At 38.7% G+C, this 19,464-nt stretch overlaps 1 protein-coding gene across 1 annotated transcript; it reads right to left on the bottom strand.

The window, feature by feature from the left end:
* Positions 1 to 6,911: 6,911 nt before the first annotated feature.
* On the bottom strand, positions 6,912 to 19,344 carry FBXO45 (F-box protein 45). The gene is made up of 3 exons (XM_051985538.1): positions 18,808 to 19,344; positions 11,583 to 11,939; positions 6,912 to 9,485 (listed from the first exon to the last, which is right to left on the bottom strand). Exons 1-3 carry the CDS (start codon positions 19,264 to 19,266, stop codon positions 9,300 to 9,302), a joined length of 1,002 nt encoding a protein of 333 aa, XP_051841498.1. The 5' UTR covers positions 19,267 to 19,344; the 3' UTR covers positions 6,912 to 9,299.
* Between the last annotated feature and the right edge of the window lie 120 nt (positions 19,345 to 19,464).

Below are 19,464 nucleotides of genomic sequence, written 5' to 3'. Positions count from 1 at the left end.
GGGGCCTCCACTGTCCACCACAACCGGCCCGACTCGCTTCCTGAGAGGAACCTCGACCTTTGTAGTCTGCCCTCAGCCCATGCAGTCTAAGCTTCCTTGGGAGCTTGGCTGCAGAGGCCGAAGCCATGGTCCCACACCCTCCACTGCCCAGGGCTCTGGTCACCCACTCAGAGCTGCCAGTCTGGATGCCCAATTCTGCTGCTCCGGCCCCCACCTCTGCTCCTGCTGTGCACTCCACTCGGTGCCCCGTGCGGTGCCAGTTTGGGGAGCAAGGACACTCTATGCTGCAGCCACATCCTCCTCCTGCATTGCCCACTTTCCCACACAATCTGAGCATCCTGCCAGGCCTGATCCCCACAACCGTGGCTGGGGAGGAGCTGCCCAAGGCCAAGGGCACTAGCAGCAGCAGTCGCCTGGCCACTCTCACCTCCCTACTGCTCAATGCAGACAACCACCAAGTTCGTCCAAGCCAGCCTCAGGTGCTGAAACCTTTCCCTGTCAAAATGCGTCAACCTTGACATTTGACAAGTATCAAAGCAAAATGAAACAATCAACCTCAAACTAGTTTTTAAAAAGACAAAATTGAGGTTGGAGCAGTAGTGACAGACTGAAAGATGAGGAAAGCAGAGGGATTAGAGATCATGATGAGGATAACAACAGAAGCACATCAAGAAATGCCATAAGTTGTGATCAGATAGATTTCAAAATGCTGGACTACGATATTATCATCAGTTATGGTTAAAATGTGCACACTCAGGGAATTAGGGTTTTTTTAAGGGAACCATTTACTGACTACTCAATCATAAAGAATGTTATTTAACTAACCATTTTTAAAAGTGACTAAAATATAAACTTTTAAAATGACACAAAATATCTAAGTTTTTGAAACATTACTGCATTCCTGGAAACCCTTGGTGTGTCCCTTGTATGTCTCTGGTTATGGGAAGTAGATAAAGGGTCCAACCATCCTCTTAGGAATAAAGTGGAAAGGTGGAGGTCAAGAGTTGAAGAACTGGTAGATCTAAGTTATTAAGTACAATGGTAAATTTTGAGTTGAATAGAAATATAGATCCTTGAGAAAGGAGGGAGAATATCTTCTGAATAAAATAAGGAAGCCAGTAAAATTAGTAAAATTTAGTAAATTAGAGTAAAATTAGGATGTGGCCTAAGTGATAGTTGATGCAATGAACCTCAAAGGCCGTTATTGTGACAAAAACTTAAATTGTCAGAGGAGTAAGAACAGAAACACTATCTTTTGGAAGGGGTCAGATTCTCCTTGGTATATGAAGACATATAGCATGAAAAAATCTGTTAATCTATAGGACCTGAGAACACAATGGAATGAGATGGCAAAGCAGAATGCGGACCACGGAGCAGGCCAGGATGGGCAGGGATGAGTGGAGGGAGAAGAGAGGCCACCACTTTTACTGTGGGAGGCTCAATGACCGAGCGGGTAGGACCGGAATCTGCCTGCCACAGTTTGGGACACCCTGGCGTTCCCTGTGATGACTAAGGCCCGAGCCGGCTCAGGAAGGTTCTACCCATGTCCAGCCCTTGTCATTCTGAACCCAGGGAGGAGCTGGGGAGGAGCTAAACAGTCAGCTGCTTAGGAATCCGGGTCAGCCACAGCTGAAGACAAAGCTCGCCCATCAGACACCTCACCTTCCCCCCTGTGGGCCACTGGAAGTACAGGTACCCCACTGTTTGGGGGACCTATCGATTCCAGGATGGATGTGTTTGTTCCCTGTGGAGCAGGACCTCCATTGCTCCAAGCTTTCTACCACCATCACCTTGTGGCTCAGGTCAGGGATGTGTGGGAATCCCTTTAACTAAGGTAGTTTTTGAGAAAAATGGAGGATGTAGGAAATGGAAGGAGGCCAGGGGTTAAGAGAAGTTGATAAGCCATTTCTCTCATCAGTATGACAGCACAAGTTGGCCTATTAAGTTCCATTGATTTGGGAGACAGCAAAACTCAAAGACCTGTGCATTCATACTGATACCTTCAAAATCTGATTGTTCCAATGTGTTACAAGAGTTAGGCTGAGGAGGAAAAAAGGGAAGATGAGACTGTATAGTATATTTTTGTTTATTGAAAAAATAAAAAAATTTATTCCCAGCAATCTTTTTTTCTTAAGAATAGGTAGTGGGTTCCTAATGTCCAAGTCTGATTATCCTCTCCAGGAGTCAGAATAAGGGGTATAACGGTTGAAATTTAGATAAGGAATAGTAATAAATAGCAGACTTACACTTCCAAATCATCATGCCAATAGGGCTATTTCTTCTAAGGTGGGAAATGTGAGCATTGTCTTTAGCTCAGGGATCTGGCAGCCAACTCCTGGTTACAGCTACTCCTTTTCATAGACAAAGCCCTCTGCCAAGTCACAGAATAAATTTAAAATTCAACATCAAGTCAGAATTCCCATTGAGAGAATTGAGCGGGACTTTGATGCTGTTTCATTTTTAAAATAAAAGTTGGTTTACTTTTCTTGCAACTCAGTTCTCAGAATAAGTGGGGACCTGAAATTGCACTTATTTTTGTACCGGTCTGACCACAACTAGGATGGGGAGAGGGATTATCATTAATAGACTCTAATAGCACTGGAGTCAAAAAAAGTTGCCAGCTCCTTCAGCAGTGGACAGGAATATACCAAAGGCTCATATGTGGTTTTGTAGTTAGTTACTTGTACCTTATGTAACATCAATATAGTATTGTTCTTGAAAAAAAATCCATTTTTACCTATAGTCACTAATCATTATTTAGAGGTAAGGAACTTTTGTTGTAAACAAATCATGAATTTACAAGCTGATCCCTGAGCTTAAAATTCCTGAGAAATTTTATAGAAGTTATCTGGTCTAAACTTTTCATTTTACAGATGAAGAAATAGTAGTACCAGGTTCCCTGACTCCAAATACAGATGTATGTTGTTGGGGATTTGGGATGGGCTGCTGGGGGGTGGGGATGTTAAGGATCACACATCTAGTAAATGTTAAGGATCTGAGAATGAATTTGAACTTTGATCCTCCTGACTCCAGGGCCAGTGCTATCTAGTACTATCCACTGAGCTATCTAACTGCCCCATCCAGATGTTTGTTGTAACAATAATTCTAGATAGATCATTCTTTGCAGGAAATTAGAAAAGGAAATCCATGGTAGCAAAGCAATGGGAAGAAAATGGATATCCATTAAATAAAATAATAGTTAAACTCACTATGGCATATAAATACAGTGGAAATTATTGTATGGTAAGAAATGTGACAAATATGAGAAATACAGAGAAATATTAAATGATCATATAAAGAAATATAGAAAGAATAACACAATGATCACAATAATGTAAATTAAAATACTAAAAGGACACAAAACTAACTATAATAACCAATTTTGCAACTTGAGTACAGATTTAATGAAACATGTCTTTCTTATGAGGGGAGGGGGGGAAATGATGCAGAAAATGGGACAGGGAGGACTATAAAGGAATAATAATGTTGCATACATTTCCAGAAGCAGTCACTGTCTCTTGTTTTAGCATAACTGTTTTTCTTTTTTATAAAAGAAGGTTCAAATTGGTGGAGAGGGAGATATTCAGAAATAAGTGATGTAAAAACAAAGATATCCAACTGTACATAAGACATTTACAGTTCACATACCACCTTTTTTTTTTCTCCCCACCCTATTTTGTAAATAGAAATAATGGGGGGAGGGGGGTTCTTTAAATATTTGAAACAAAAGGCCTTCTTCCCAAAGGAAACCAAAGTACAAAAGAAGAGAAATTTCCAAACGTGTTAAGACTTTTTTAAACTTGAAAATAAGCAAATTTGGACACCATGTTAAAGGCAATCACTTTTTCTGGCTTCAGTTCTTCTCTACAAACCAAATATTAGCATATTTCACCTTTAGAGACAGTAAAAGGCTGAAGCTCTTGTGGTACATCAATTCGATTCCACAAGCATTTGTTAATAAGCATCTTCTATGAGTCAAACTATATGCCTTAGGCACAGGGGATATAGAGACACAAAGCAAAACAATCACTTCCCTCAAAAAGCCTGCACTGAAGGCAGCTCATGGGACAGTGGAAAGAGCACTGAATGCAAAGTCAGAAAGACCCGAGTTCAATTGAGGCTTCAGACACTTCCTAGCTGTGTGAACTGTGCAAGTCACTTACCTTCTGTCTGCCTCAGTTTCCTCAGCTATAAAATGGAGATCATAAGAACACCTACCTTCGAGAGTTATCATGAGGATCAAATGAGATATTTGTAAAGCACTAAGCACAGTACTTGGCACATAGATGGTGCTATGAATGCTTGTTCTTTTATTCCCCTTACTATAATCCTCAGAAGAGAGTAATGTATATCTATAGTTAAAGTTTCAGCTCAAATTACTGTACAAAAGTTAACTATATCAATAGCCAGAATGTATTAGATTTCATCCCATCATATAAATTTGACTTCTTCAAGCTTACTAATTTCATATATCATTTTAGGAAGCTGTCTTCAAAGGAAATAGTATTATTCTTATTGCAATAATACCTTAAATTCACCAGGCAGTTTTGAACTTCAACCTTTCTTATTACTACATTTTACCAATGACCTACTAATATGACTTCTCAGGTCATATAGTAATACCAAACTAGATTCAAGATTTCAGAACAATTTCTTTCCTTGTAGTATAGATCATGATCTTCTGTTTAAAAAGGAACAAAGATTAAGCTTAATTAACAAAGTCACCAATGGCCACTTCCTTATTGTTTCACCTCCTCTGGGAGTCTCATTATTAAAGCCTACACTTTAAAATCTGATTCACAGTCAAATCTTAAGTTTGGAGGAACGTGATACTTTTTTTGTAGAAAAAGTCCTGATGCCTGGAGAACACACTGCTCCCAATACTAATTTAATGAATACATTTAATTAAAAACAAACTGTTCAAGGAGGATCCAAAAGGAAATTAGGACAACATACTGGTAAAGTGATCCATGTTGCCTGCTCCTACTAAACAAGATAAATTCAGAAAATCAAAACTAAATCCAGTGAAAATTCTTTGTGACTGCTCAAATATATCAGCAGCATCAAAGTAATTCCCCACCAGATTGCTGCAGTACCAGGGGCTAATGACTAAATGATTTGGAGAAGTGTACCTCATTTTCCTCAACTCCTGGTTATAAAGTGCTGCCAAGCAGTTGTTCAGAAGGTGGTGGTGGAGGCAGGAATATGATGCTCTGGAGAATAAATGTCTTTCCCCAATCCATTTAAAAACTGAAGAAATGATCATCTGTCAACAAAAATCCATACTCTTTTTCTGCTCTCAACATCGATATCTTATCCCCCAAGACTGAAGCCCACCATTGATTTAATAATAAAATAATATAAAAATTAAAATAATAATTTAAAATTGTCCCTTTTTATACTATGTTCCTGTCCACTTCCCCTGGGTACTTGATCCTAAACCTTTCCTTATCTATCCTTATCTTCCTTCCCCTTTTCCTACAACATGCTTGGGTGTTTCCAGTCCCTAAGTTTCTTTCCCCTTAACTCCACTTATATTAAACTTTCAGTTCTTACAATTCACTGCTACATTTCTAGTGAGGGTCTTTCACTCTCATATTAATTTATTTAATTTTTTTTTTTTTGGCCTCAATTTCTACTAGCTTTAATCACTAAATGCACATAGCTTCTCAAATTGAGATCTGTTGAAGACTTTAGCTTAAAAGGCCAAGGTCTCCTACTGCATCCAGGGCCATTTTCAGCCTTCCTGATCTCTGGGCCCCTGGACCCAGATGGCGCTAGAGGGTAAAATGAGGCAAGTGACCTTGCCAACCCTCCCTCCCTCCCTCCCTTAAATCCAATTCACTTGCAGGTCATGTTATCAACTCCCTGATGTCAGGATCCTCTTTGATATCCAAGGACAAACCACCAGCAAGATTAATCTGACTTTCATTTCCCCATCATTCCCCTGTTATGTGGCTTTTGTCCTCATCAGTTTGAACTTTCTTTCTCCAGGGTTTCCAAAGCCTCTTAATTCCCAAAACTGTAACCTTTAAATACAGTATTTAATAACAGAGCCTACCTCTTTCTTAGTTTGGCCTCCATGGCATTTCCCTCTACTGATTCTTTCCTTAGCTAACAACTCTTCCCACTGATTCACCTTCTCCTCCTGCTCCTACCACACAATTGGTCCCTAAAACTTTTCTATATTGTCTCCCTTAACAATCTCATCTAAACCAACTCTGATCTCTCCCATTCGAAGCAATCAGTTGAATAGTACCTCCAACTCATTCTGTACAAAACTGAGTAAAGGGTACATCAAATAAGAAAACTTTTTTAAAAAGTAATTTTTACCCAGAAACTTTTTATTCTAACACTTAAGAACTTTTAACTACCACTGAGGACTTTATAATCTCAAATCACTTTGAATAATCCCTAACTACATCAGATAGTTGATGATATTGCTAAGGTAAGACAGAATATCAATGAATAAAAAATAGTGAAAATGTCTTGATTTTTCCATAATGAAATACAATCCTAATTTCCCACTATGTAGAAAGAATCAGACTTTTGACTTTTACAGTCTCATTTTAAATATAACTAATACCAACTTGTTTTTCAATTACCTTTCTACCAGAAAGCTCCAAATGCCCTAGATCTGGCTTTCACTGTGTGTATGTGTGGCAGTGAACACAGGGCAAAAATCTCTCCTTAATAAAACTTGAGGCAGAATAGAAACACTCAACTTTCAATATTACATTCTTCTACAGCTGTAAAACAAGCATAACACTTGCATAAGTGTGAGACTCGGATGAAGTTTTGTAAAATACTCAAACGTAGGATATTCAGTAATTCTTAAAGCCTTATATGAAGATAATCCATTATAATATGAATATTATCTTGGCAGCAATGAAAAAGAATAAGATTGCCAATTCCTTGAACATTGTAACAGTTTATTTTAATATTTTATACAGCTAGTATTGGTCTCCAATAAATTATATCAAGTTATAAGTGAAGGCTCTTTACTTTTCCTGGCTTCCCTTCCCCTATTACCCCAACTGTACTTTGTTGAAATTGCAAATGGGATACTGGGATATTTAAAACTTCTGCAAGATAGGGTCTACCATGAGATATATTGACAATAAGTGATTGTAAGTTCGCTGTGCACCAACTATGCATGTCAATTGTCCAAATAGTACCTATAAAACACAGGAGCAAACAAACATTAAAGAAATGTATCAACTTTTACAAATAAAATGCTCATGAAAAGTTCTTGGAATTGGCTGTATTCTTTAATGAAAATGTGGCAAGTAATAGGGAAACTTATATTCTTCAAACTGGAATCAATTTAAATGAGGCCAGTTCTCTCCTTTATGTAAATTATAATTTTTTTTTTATATTGCTGTAGCAGCTATTAACACACTCACACTCACAACCCCGCTATATTCAATTTTAACATGATGTTTAAAGATTTCTTCTATGGATACATATGCAACAAAAGAAGATCCTCAACAGGTATCTCCTTTCCAAGCAATATTCCAAAAGATGAAATACTTTAAAATCTTTCAAAGGGCAGTATGTAACATAGCTTTGTTCTGGGGTTGATTTCTACCACTCTTTCAAGATGATTATCTAATATTACAAACATAATTCTCCAGAAGACACCCAAGAATCCCAGCCAGCTGCCTGCTGTACCATATACCCTGATTTTATTAGATCTAAAAACAAACATACACACAGCAATAGCCTAAGAGGCACAAAGATTCCACTTCTCTCTTAAAGCAAGCTCTTAACACAAAGACAAATTTGAAATCACACAATTCATGTTTTAACACAGAAAAATGATATTTGTTTCTACTCCAATTACTCCACCCCCAACATCTCGGTCCATATGTTGAACATTAGCAATTCCAAGGACACATCATATAAGAAACTACTTCTCCATGAAGTCATATATTTAGGCAAGGGTAAACCTTGGAATCAGTTACAAAGCCTTCAGAATATTGCCAGACTGAAGCTTTCAGGGAATATTTGACAAGTCCTGGGTGACCAATTATTTTCTATTTTCTTAACCTCTATGTTGAGTTCAGAACTGGTAAAAATTCCTATCACCCAAGAGAATAAGTATTATTTTGGTAATTCATCAGTGGCTTAGCTGCTTGCATGGTACAAACATGGCAGAACTATTAAAAAGTTATCCAACAGTCTCTACAGTATTAAAAGTACAAAACAAAAGGAAAAAATAATCCAATAATCCTTTTCCTAAGGCCAATTTATTATACTAACATGGGTCTTGAATTTAATATTTTCAAGAGCAAATATACTTGTGTGTGCCTATGAGACACTTTTTTTTCTTGGAAGGTCAAGATATGGGGTCAGATATCACATGAATGTATATTGAGGATATTTTTAGATCATCCTTATTGATACTAACATGTAACCAAAAATAGACTGACCTTCCTTCACTCTTCAACAGAAAGGAAATTTTCAGCTAAAAGATCTGGGGTGTTGTCATCATCATTTTGGACTATGAAAACAATCCAATAGCTATGGAAACTATAAGTCAAATATAATACAAAACGAACCAACACAGCACCTCTCTGGAAATTCCATTTTAAAAGCTATCTAGTTGTCTCAAAAGTTGTTCTAATTTGTACCATGTAGTGGTTTTTCTTTTAAGAAATTAAACCAGAACAAAGCAACTCTTTGTTCTTTTTGTTTTTTTTTTTTACAGTTTTTTTTTACATGTACTGTATATACAATTTTTAAAATAGCTGCACAATTTTCTCTCTGTTAGAGAAGTGCAGTCCAGGCAGACCATGCTTCTCAGTATATTAAAAATATTAAATAAAATCCAACCAGCTTCATTCTAATAGCCAGGCTGGCTGAAAAGGGATAGGGGAGTTGGGAGTGTGAGGGAGAGGAGAACAGGCAGTTGTAAAATGGATCAGTCTCTCTTCACAAATATACTACTTACAAATCTCAAAGTTATCTCCTTATCTTATTTATCCCTGTCACAGTATCTCGGAAGTCTCACCTTAAACATTTGAGATCACACATTGCTAGCTTTGAGATGAAATCTATTGCAACATGCACATATTAACTGCCCACTCAACCAACTGCAACCCTGAGGATTTTTCTGGCCTGGTTGAAAGAGGAAACATAAAGACAATCCCTGCGGCAGAACTGCTTCTCCACTTTACAACTCCATGGGTTTCCCGAGACATTTCTTGGACAAGCATGCATGGCATTGTCATCTCATGATTCCACTTTCCACAAGCAGATTTCTCCTCTATTCCTGGATCCCAACAAAGCCACCGTCATCCATCCAATGGTTTCCCCAGATAAACCAAAGTCACTTCCGTGTTGCCATACACAGCAGACACTGCTGGGTACAAGCAGACCTTTGGCAGTCCTCTAAAGGCAACCCCTAGGAACTCATAGCCACGTTCAAAAGCTAAAGTCTTATCTTCCATGTCTAGGATGACTCGAATCCTTTCTCCTATCTGCAAACAAAAAGAAAAAAGGAAAAGTTAGACAAAAAGCCACAAAGGGCTAGCTAGAAGACAATGGAACAGAATCTAGAAAGTTGACAACAAAACCAAGAATATAAATATATAACTAGTCTAAGGAAATTAGAAGTTTTTTAAATAAAGCTAAGGAGCATTTTGTTCCAAATCAGTTGGTATGTATATGTATACAAGAAATTAGGAAACTATGTGTATAAAAGTAAAATATATATGTTTATGTGTGTAGTAGATACATATGTATAATAAACACACAGAGCCAATTTCTCTACTTTGATTAATAATAGTAACTGACTATTTAGACATTTTAAAATCTACAAATTACTTTACTTCCATGGAGCTCCAAATGATAAGCAGAAGTATTATATTGCCCCCATTTTACAAATAATAGGAACTGAAAAATTAAGTGACCTACCCACGGCCAGACAGCCAGAGAGGTGGGTCTGAACCCGCAATTGTTACATTAGTGTTATCTCTTTACTCAGATTACTTTGATTTTTCTTATCTCTATATGTAGTTCCCTCTCTCCTCCTACCCCCCCCCCCATTCCAAAAAAAGAATATAAGTTCTTTAAGGAAGAACATTTTCACTTTTTTTGTCTTTGTATTCCAAGTAAAATTCTCAATGTTTGCTGAAGTTAATTTAACTTTTTTATTCAAGAGGAAGAGTTTCCATATCATGTACTTTTGTTATAAATGTATATACTGACCGAGGCAGAAGCAGAATTGAAAGATGTGCCCAATTCAGCCACCACAGATCATATATTCTCTATTTAAAGGGATACTTTCCTGGGAAGCAACTACTAGAAATAGGATAATTTGGCAAAAACTGAAAACTAAAAATGTAGTTAATATTAAGGATTTTTAAAATTATCTCTACTTGAAATGCTAACGAAATTTCTAGTTTTTGTTATTATAAAAGGGTAAAGCTGGCTACAACTATAGAATGTACTTAAACATCTCTTTGGCCTAAAGTAGCAACAACACTTGTTAAGTTATTCTAGAAGTACAATATAACCAAGCATTTTCTCACTTCAAAAATTAATGGAAGAAAAAAAAAAGACAAAGAACAATCAAAGAGACACTAATGTTGGTTATCAAGGTTAACATTATCCCCTCTAGTTTTTGGATGCCATTTTTTCCAACCCATTTCCAAATTGTTCTCTTTTATTAAAAATACTGATTTCACTGCTTGATTTCCTTCTCTAGAGTTGCCTTGTATTCTGAGGATTTCAAGAATTTCTCTAAGAAAAAATCCAGATAAATTGCAGGCTTTGTGATATTTTTATTGTAGTCTTAAACTCTAAGCTGGTGATCCTCAGATTTTGAATTCACATTTGCCTTTTCTATTAATAGAAATAGGTACTTAGGGGTACAACTAGATGGTACAGTGGATAGAGCACCAGCCCTGAAGTCAGGAGAACCTGAGTTCAAATCTGGTCTCAGACACTTAACACTTCCTAGCTGTGTGACCCTGGGCAAGTCACTTAACCCCAATTGCCTCAGCCAAAAAAAAAAAAAAAAAAAAAAAAGGTACTTGACTACAATCTATATCCCTTATAAAATCTAGTATGGGTGGGAAAAGTTGGTGCAAGGTCCTTATTGGATTACTTTGATACTAAACATTAGTGTTGCTCTGAAGGAATTCAGATATTCTCTCCACTAATAGAAATCACCCCAACTTCTCTCATTATATTCTCAAAGGCAGAAAGATACTATGGAAAGAACACTGAATTTAAAAGCAGAGAATTTGGCTTAAATTTTAGTTCTTTATAGACTAATGTAATGTTAGCAAAGTTATCTCATCTCTCTGGGACTGACTCCTTATCTGTTAAACAAAAGGACTAGAACTGATGATCCCTAAAATCACTTTTAGCTGCAGATCTATAATCCTATGTGAATTAAATTGCTAAGGAACACCTGCAACAAATCCTTAGGGAATATGATAATTCAGTAATGAAGTAAAAAGGAGATATGATCACCTTAAGGATATGCTAGGCCCACAGCTTTTGTCATCCACAACTTTTCTTGTGTGATTCCAGGGTGTGCCAATAGCAGGCAAGGCCCAGTTTCTCACCTGATATTTTGGTGCATTATTGCACTGTGGAAAACTGCCATTGACTTCCCCATTATGTAGTAGATTATTGTCCACTAGGTTCCAGCCCCAGCTCTGGTCGTCACTGCCCAGCAATGCCACATAACCCTGACACTGCATTGGGGCCCGTTTTGTGGCAATTCCAATCACAGCCACAGTGCCCAGGGGGCCTTCCCACCAGACTTCCCAAGCATGGCGGCCCTCACTGAAACCAATCTTGGTCCTTGCACCATCAGTGCTCTGGGCGATGGGATTCCGATGTAAAGTAAATCCATTCTTCTTAATGTAGACATTCCTGGAACAGTCATTGGTGCTGAAGGCATGTTGGAAGGCACGTACCTAGAAATGGTGAGACAGAAGTCCAAAAAAAATACAAAATTAGCCCTCATATATTAAAAATCACCTGAATCTCAAGTTCCATATATGCCTATATATATATATCTTAAATTAAAAAACACACATTTTTTTTAAAAAGCTGAAGATTCTAGACAGGCAATAAAAAGCATTAAACTGTATTTTAAAAACTTAGCCATATTGTTTTCTGGTTAGTTAAGTGAAATTTCCAAAGAAGGAATAAGTCACGCTGTTGGCTCCTACTGAACCAACTACAAGTCCCATGAATTGTTTTTAAAGCCTCCTCAACCCACAGTTCTATGAATAACTTTCTGAATATAAATACAAGCTTTTATGCTGAATACAAATACAATCTTTTATATTATCTCTTTTAAATGTTATTAACCTCTCTCTGCCCTACTTTTAAAATTCCAATTATATGTCAATAACATGCTACCTTATGTCTTTCACTTTTATCATAGCTGCCAAATTGATAAACATCCCTTCCCCTATCATTGATAATATACTGGGGTACAGGGCAAAGGCCTACGTTATGCCAAGGAAGACCTCACTTGACATTATCAACCACACTTAAGGTATGTTGATTAATTAGTTGTCCATATAGCTATATTATTATTTTAACCTATTATTACTATTTATAACATTTCTCCATCTTTTACATAAAAAAAAGGTCAACAAGAACACTATCAAATGCCTTGCTGAAATCAAAATATCCAATGTCTACAGGACTCTCCAATGTGCTTTTGCAAAAAGAAGAAAACAGTTCAAGTTGACTTCTTTTAGTGAATCCATGCTGGTTCCTATTGATCACCATTTTCTTTTCAAAGAAAAGAAAGCTCAAAGATCACTGGACTAATAACAAATTCTATGATGTTAAATAATATGCACATCAAATTTATCAATCGCTAGTTTATCAACTTTTTTGCCTTTTAAAAAAATAGATATTTGTCCAACTTCAGCTCCTCTTCCATGATCCCATGGTTCTCAAATATTATTAACAATGGTTTTACAACTACATATTCAAGTTTTAGGTTTTTTTTTTTTTTTTTTAGCTATTTCCAGAATGTAATTTGCCTGAGCCTAAAGATAAAGTTATTTAAAGAATACAGTCATTTCTTTCACGACCTTATTTGGGGCTTTAATTGCCCTTTATTGATGCTTATTCTGTGTTTTCTAGTCAAATATCTATCTCTTTGAAGAAAATGGAAGCAAATTTAAGTTTAGTTATATATCTGTTAAAATATACTATTTACCTCCAAGTAGTGAGCTTATACCAGGTTCTTTATCATTCTTCTTGTTTCATTTTCATCATGTCACACCCTAGAGCTCAGAATTGTCTACTCAAAGCTAGAGTCTTTAAATTAACTAATATTCAACACCTTCTACAATTTCATCTCATTTTATATTACTACTGCATAAATCCTCAACTCTAACCCAGTCAACTGGCTTCTAATCCTTCATACATGATTTATTCCCATTGTCAGGTATTCTTAAAATAGCAATAGATATGTGTTATCTTCCTCTTAGCAACACTATTGCTGAAAACAGACCTTTAAGTAACTTTAAAATTTATGAAAAATTTTAATAACCACAAATTCAGCAGCACTGCCCTTGGTCCTCCACCTTCTTGACTGATATTACTCACACATGAGCCATAATCACAGATATCTTGTGAAGTAATCCATCCTCCAGATAGATAGCATCTAAATGCAATCATTAGAACTTACAAAGTAAAGCTCAAAGAGAGACTGCCAATGACATGCCAAGGTCAGGTGGACTTATCATTTTACCTCAAAACTAAAAAAAAAAAAAAAAAAAAAGTAGCCACTTTGCATAAGCTGTAACCACTTGTCTTACTTTAGTAATTACATTCTTTGGTTTCTGTGTTTTGTTTTTTGTTTTTTTTAATATGTGCAAGTCAATCTACATTTAAAACAGGATGCCAAAATTTTAAAACGAATAGGCCTGTGGGCCTATTAAACAGATATGTTTAACCATCATATTAAGCTTTAAAGAATATGCCATTTACCTACCACTATCTTACTGTTTCTGTGGTTCTATTTTATACAATATGGATCAAGTCACCGATATCTGTTTTCTCTAGGGAGTCAGTATAAGTTAAGTTTTCTTATAAAAACTCATCTGTTCCATAACACAAATTTCATAAGCATGTTTTTACCTCTCATTGACAAAAGTGTTCAAACATGAGACAGAACAGTACAGTGAAAGTTCAGTTCAGAAATACAATTCTCATGTCTGTGTAAATATGGGGAAGTCATTTATACCTATTAAACCCAAATTCTTCATCTAATAAAATGAAGAGATTAGACAAACATGACCTCTAAGATCCTTTCAAAATCTATGCTTAAGATTTCCAACTACGTGTTTCCCTGATAATAAGACCTATCCCGAAAATAAGCCCTCCCCTCACTGTGTAAGATTCCTCTAAAATAAGCCCTCCCCCGAAAATAAGCCCTATTGAGATTGCTACTGTAGTGAAGGTGATCCCCTGTGCTACACGCTACATTACGGTACCCTCTGTATGCACCATCCCCTCCCTCCCTCCTCCCGGGTGAAACGCACGCCGCACTCCGAGCTGCATCCAATCAGAGCTGCAGCAGTGAGCGCGTCATCCTGTTCTTCCCCAGTGATTTGCTTGCTGGCGCCATTGAGAGCAATGCCGCGGAGGAGAGCTGAGGCAGGATAACATAAAAACCCGGTATGTAAGCGGGAGTGAGGGGGCATGATGGAGGATAAAAAAGGCCTGATGGAGGATAAAAGGGGCCTGATGGAGGATAAAAGAAGAACTCAGGGGGCATGACGGAGAATAAAAGAAGAACTCAGCCAGCACTCACCGCGCTAAAGAAATGAAGAACTTCCTTGTAGAGAGAGGAATAGATCAAGTAATGATTCCTGCAGGAATGACTGCCTATCTCCAAACCCTTGATATTGCAATAAACAAGCCATTCAAGGACCATTTGCGCATGGAAGTCAATGACTACATTGAAAATAGAATGGAAAGAAATCAGCGTGGAAACTTTGTGAAGCCCTGTCTGCAAGAAGTCGTGACTTGGGTGAAGAAGTCATGGAATAAAATTACTGACAGCTGTGTCGCCAAGGCACTACGAGCAGGTTACCTGGACAAGATATGTTCATTTAAAGAGAGCTATATTGCTAGACATGACAGATTGGGGCCACTTCTTCCGAAGGAAATAGAGGCGCAAGACATCCAGGACGGAATTCAGAGTATGGACACTTATGATGATGTGGTTGAAGAAGATGACATGATCATTATTGAATAAAGGTACTTTTTTTGGTTCACATTTACCTGTTTATTAAAATTGCTGTCAATGTTCATTAAAATAAGCCCTCCCCTGAAAATAAGCCCTCTGGGGTTTTTCTGTCCAAAAAAATAATAAGACAGTGTCTTATTATCGGGGAAACACGGTAGCATATCAAAATAAAAAAATATTAAAGTTAGGAGAGAAAATATCTAAAATACTCTTAGTCCCTCTCTAAAGGGAAGTCAATTGAACTCAATGATCACCAATAGGAAAATAATCTTTAAATTCTCTTTCTCATTTCCAAAATGATAAATGATTTATTAAAAGCTTTCCCAAACTTCTCTCCAAAGTCATGAATAACTAACTTCTTATCAACTCTAAGGGGCTTAATTTTTCATACTAATAAATGCTTGTAGGTCTATGCTGCATTTGACCCTGCTTATCATTTGTTTTATATAATCAGTCTCCTATCTATTTCATCTGATTCCTCCTTCTCTGCTCTGAACTCCCTATTAATAAGAAATCCCCAAATCTTGTCCTTGGTTCTTTTTTTCTTTGCTCTCATTTATCTACTTCAATTTGATGTCCTGTTGCTTCAAATTCAGTACATCCCTGCCCAAACTCCTCCTCTTCCCCCCAAAACAGCTCTTCCTGCCAAATTCTATCTCAATGGCTCCATCTTCTTATACCTAATATCTAGGAACAAAATCTTGGTATCATCTTTGAACTCTTACTTCATGCTTTATATCCAAGCACCCCATTTGGGGTTTTCCTGATAAAGATAATGGAATATTTTGCCAATAACAACAACAAAGAAAAACTAAAAATGGGCTGGAGAATAGACCTTAGAGGAAAAACTAGTGTAACCCACTTGTTTAAAAAAAAAAAAAAAAAAAAAGAGTCCAAAAAATAAGATGACATGCCAAAAGGGTTACCGAATTATTATAGGTAGAGCCAAGACCAAAACTCAGGGCTCTTTCCACTACACTAAGTTATCTTCCTCTTCTATCCACACCATTCTTTCCATCTTCAAAAATGAAGATACTACCTCACCACATTATGCCAGGTCACCATAACAGACTCTTATAGATGGTTTCCCCAATTCCTGGTTCTTCTAAATCTTTGTTAAATTAAACTATTTTTGCCACTACTTCCTTCATATCACCTCCCCACTCAAAAACCCTCAAGAGCTGCCTATTCTTCCAGTTTCAGATTTTAATTTCTTTGCTTGTCAATGTCCCCTATAACCTGTGTCCATCCTACATATTCATTAATGCTCTTTGGGGGGCAATTAGATGGCACAGTGAATAGAGCTAGGCCTGGAGTTGGGAAGACCTAATTTCAAATCCAGTCTGACACTCCTAGGCAAGTCACTTAACCTGTTTGCCTCCACTTTCTCAAATGTAAAATGGTGATAGTAATAGCACCTACCTTCCAGGATTGTTGTAAGGATTGAAGGGGATAACTAAACTACTTGGCACAGTGCCTGACACACAGTAGGTGCTATATAAATATTAACTATTATTAACTCACAAACATGCCTATGCATTTTAATCACACAAAACCTCCCGCCTATTCCAACTAAATTATGTGCACAGAGATACTTGAGTGGCTTCCCTTCTATTAACATATACAAATCTTACCAATGCTTCAAAAAAGTAGCTAACATTACATCTCCACAAAGTCCAACTATTCCTGCCTCAGTTCCCTCTCTTCTCCAAATACTTTTTACATCCCTTAGACTGTAAACTTCTAGAGAAAGTACAGAACTCCTTTTCGCTTCTGTACATTGCATCATATATAAAAAACTAACAATATATTTTCCTATTCTCCTTCATTCTTATAACTCTAAAGAAAAAAAGTTTTAAGCAGAAAAAATGTAATATTACTTCCATGCCATACCATTCCAGCTCTCTGAAAATTTTCCATAGTAGTGGCTCCACTAGCTCGACATAAAGACTGATCCTAAAAACTGAACAGAATATGACAGACTAATGATTAAATATTTGTGAAATATTCAGGGATTAGTTATATTTGATAATATGCCAGATACCCTAAATATGAATTGTACATTTCCACTTTGTTTAATATTAAAAAGTGACAACAACGAAGTTAGGGTATTATAATTAGATGTTTGGTAAAAATTGATTAAGCAAAACTTGGTCAACTGTAAAAGCTGAATTAAAAATTTTTTTTTTAATTACTTTTTCCTGAGCTCAAGAATTGTGTCTGTCCAAGAAACACTTAAATTTTTTACTGTTAAAAACTCTCTAGTAGCAAAGGTACACCTCCCAAACTCAAGACATGTCACATTGAAAGTACACAGAAGCTATATCTGTTACTGGGAAAAACTGCAAATACTGATGATTTGAAATGGGAGTATCATTTAGATCGTTAGTAAAGAGACCAAAGAGTTTAACTTCACTGAATTGGTTCCAATTTTTTTTAAATCAAGTTTGAATTGAACTAAATCTTAAGAGACTAGATAGCATAGATTCAGTAAACTTTCCTAATTTATTAAAGGGTGGTTATTAAAGTAGTGATTCGGAAGATGTTTTATACCTTCCACACAAAGAAAGTCTAATTTTATATCCAGGTCCCATTGACATGACTGACATTTATGAAACAAAGTCCTAGCCCTCATCCTTTTTCATGAGTCTTGATGCAACACTGGGATGCAACAACATCTATTCTTTGCTCTAACTGAACCCATTCCTAGCTCCTCCCAATTGTTTACACTGTACTGGGAGTATTTCCTAGGTGGCCTCACCACACACAACCATCACTAGAGAATTGTTATTTCCCTCTATGACTAAGACGCATAGGCAAGATCCTTGAACAAACAGAAGATTCGGAGCAGGTATGAAGGAAAAAGACAACTGAAGAGCTACAACTATCAAAGTGGGGCTCAAAAAGAAGAGAGCGTTGGAGGGAGGAAAAAGTGCTGTCGGATGGGGCTTCAAAGTTTGGAGGACGCTTGGGCACATCTGCAATTGGGAGCCTAATATATAACAAGTTCTTAGGCCAGGACAACAAAGACCTATTTGTGGCAGGAAGACTGGGAAAGTAAGGTTTGGGGGAGTTTGCGGAGTGACTGTAAGTGCCTAGTGGGAGAATAAAACATGGAGATAAATGAGGGAACCATTCCAAGCGCCCCAGAAGGAGAAAAGGAGATGGGTGCAAGGAGAGTGGGGGTAGGGTGGGGTGACTGTTCAGTGGAAGAACAAGAGTTGAGGAAAAGAGGGCGAGTACAAATGCCCCAATGGAAGAACAAGGGATGGGGTGAGGGGGGAGCGAGTGCAACTGCCCAGTGAAAGAACAAGGGACAGAAGAAAGGGGGGAGCGAGAGCAATTGTCCATTCAGTGAAAGAACAAGGGATGGGAGTAAGGCGGGGAGTTGGGGGGGGGGGGGAGAGGTACGACCGCAACTGCCCCAGTGAGGTTACAAGAGATGGGATGAGGGGGATGCGGAGCTACAGAGAAGCCAATGCTCTGGGGGAGAAGGGAAAAAGCGACGGGGCCGGACTGGCTGGGGCTGGGGGAGCCGAGGGAGGGCCGGCGGCGCTCACCTTGGCCTTGTAGCTGGGCAGGTTGCAGAGGATGTCGGTGCGCAGCGCCTCCTCGGCCAGGCTGCGGGCGCACAGGCTCCGCCACACCTCGCTGTTCTCGTCGCCGTGCAGGCAGCGGTACCAGTGCTTGCACACGAGCGCGCAGCTCCGCAGCTCCGCCAGCTCCAAGTACGAGAACACCAGTTCCAGCACCCGGCTCGGCAGCCGACCCCCGGCCCCCGGCGACCCCGAGCCTCCGCCGCCGGCACCGCCTCCGCTAGCGCCCGGGGCCGCCGCCGCCACAGCCGCCGGGGGCGCCGCCGGAGCCGCCATCGCCGCCCCCCAAGCTGCCCGGGGACCGCCACGACCGCCTCCCGCCGTCTCTGCCCCAGAGGCCGAGTCCGGCTCAGAGGCAGGAGCGGTTCCCTCTCCGGCCCCACCGACCGCCTCGCCGAACCCCCGCCCCCGCCCCGCCCGCATTGGGGCGTCCGCCGGCCCCGCCCCACTGTGGGCAACGAATGCTGCGTCCGCGCGGTCGCTTTGGCAGTTCCGTCACTCTCCTTCCCTCCCTTCTCCCCGTGCTTTCTCTCCAGCTCTTCGCGGCTGGGCGCAAGCGCGGTAACGGTCCGAATCGCGCGGCCGCCCAGCGGCGCGCCTGCGGCTCCGCCATGCTGATTG

This window comes from Antechinus flavipes, chromosome 3, assembly GCF_016432865.1.
Source record: "Antechinus flavipes isolate AdamAnt ecotype Samford, QLD, Australia chromosome 3, AdamAnt_v2, whole genome shotgun sequence".
In the NCBI taxonomy this organism is placed as follows: Eukaryota; Metazoa; Chordata; class Mammalia; order Dasyuromorphia; family Dasyuridae; genus Antechinus; species Antechinus flavipes.
The sequence above is the reverse complement of the archived record's forward strand: the minus strand, read 5'-3'. Positions and strand labels throughout refer to the sequence as shown.

What these genes read in the sequence shown, in the direction of transcription:
- FBXO45 (XM_051985538.1), bottom strand. Translation starts at nt 19,266, where the DNA reads ATGCGGGCGGGGCGGGGGCGGGGGTTCGGCGAGGCGGTCGGTGGGGCC. An exon ending in TGCCCAGCTACAAGGCCAAG is followed by an intron (nt 11,940 to 18,807) that starts GTGAGCGCCGCC and finishes CACCATTTCTAG; the next exon opens with GTACGTGCCTTCCAACATGC. An exon ending in ATAATGCACCAAAATATCAG is followed by an intron (nt 9,486 to 11,582) that starts GTGAGAAACTGG and finishes TTTTGTTTGCAG; the next exon opens with ATAGGAGAAAGGATTCGAGT.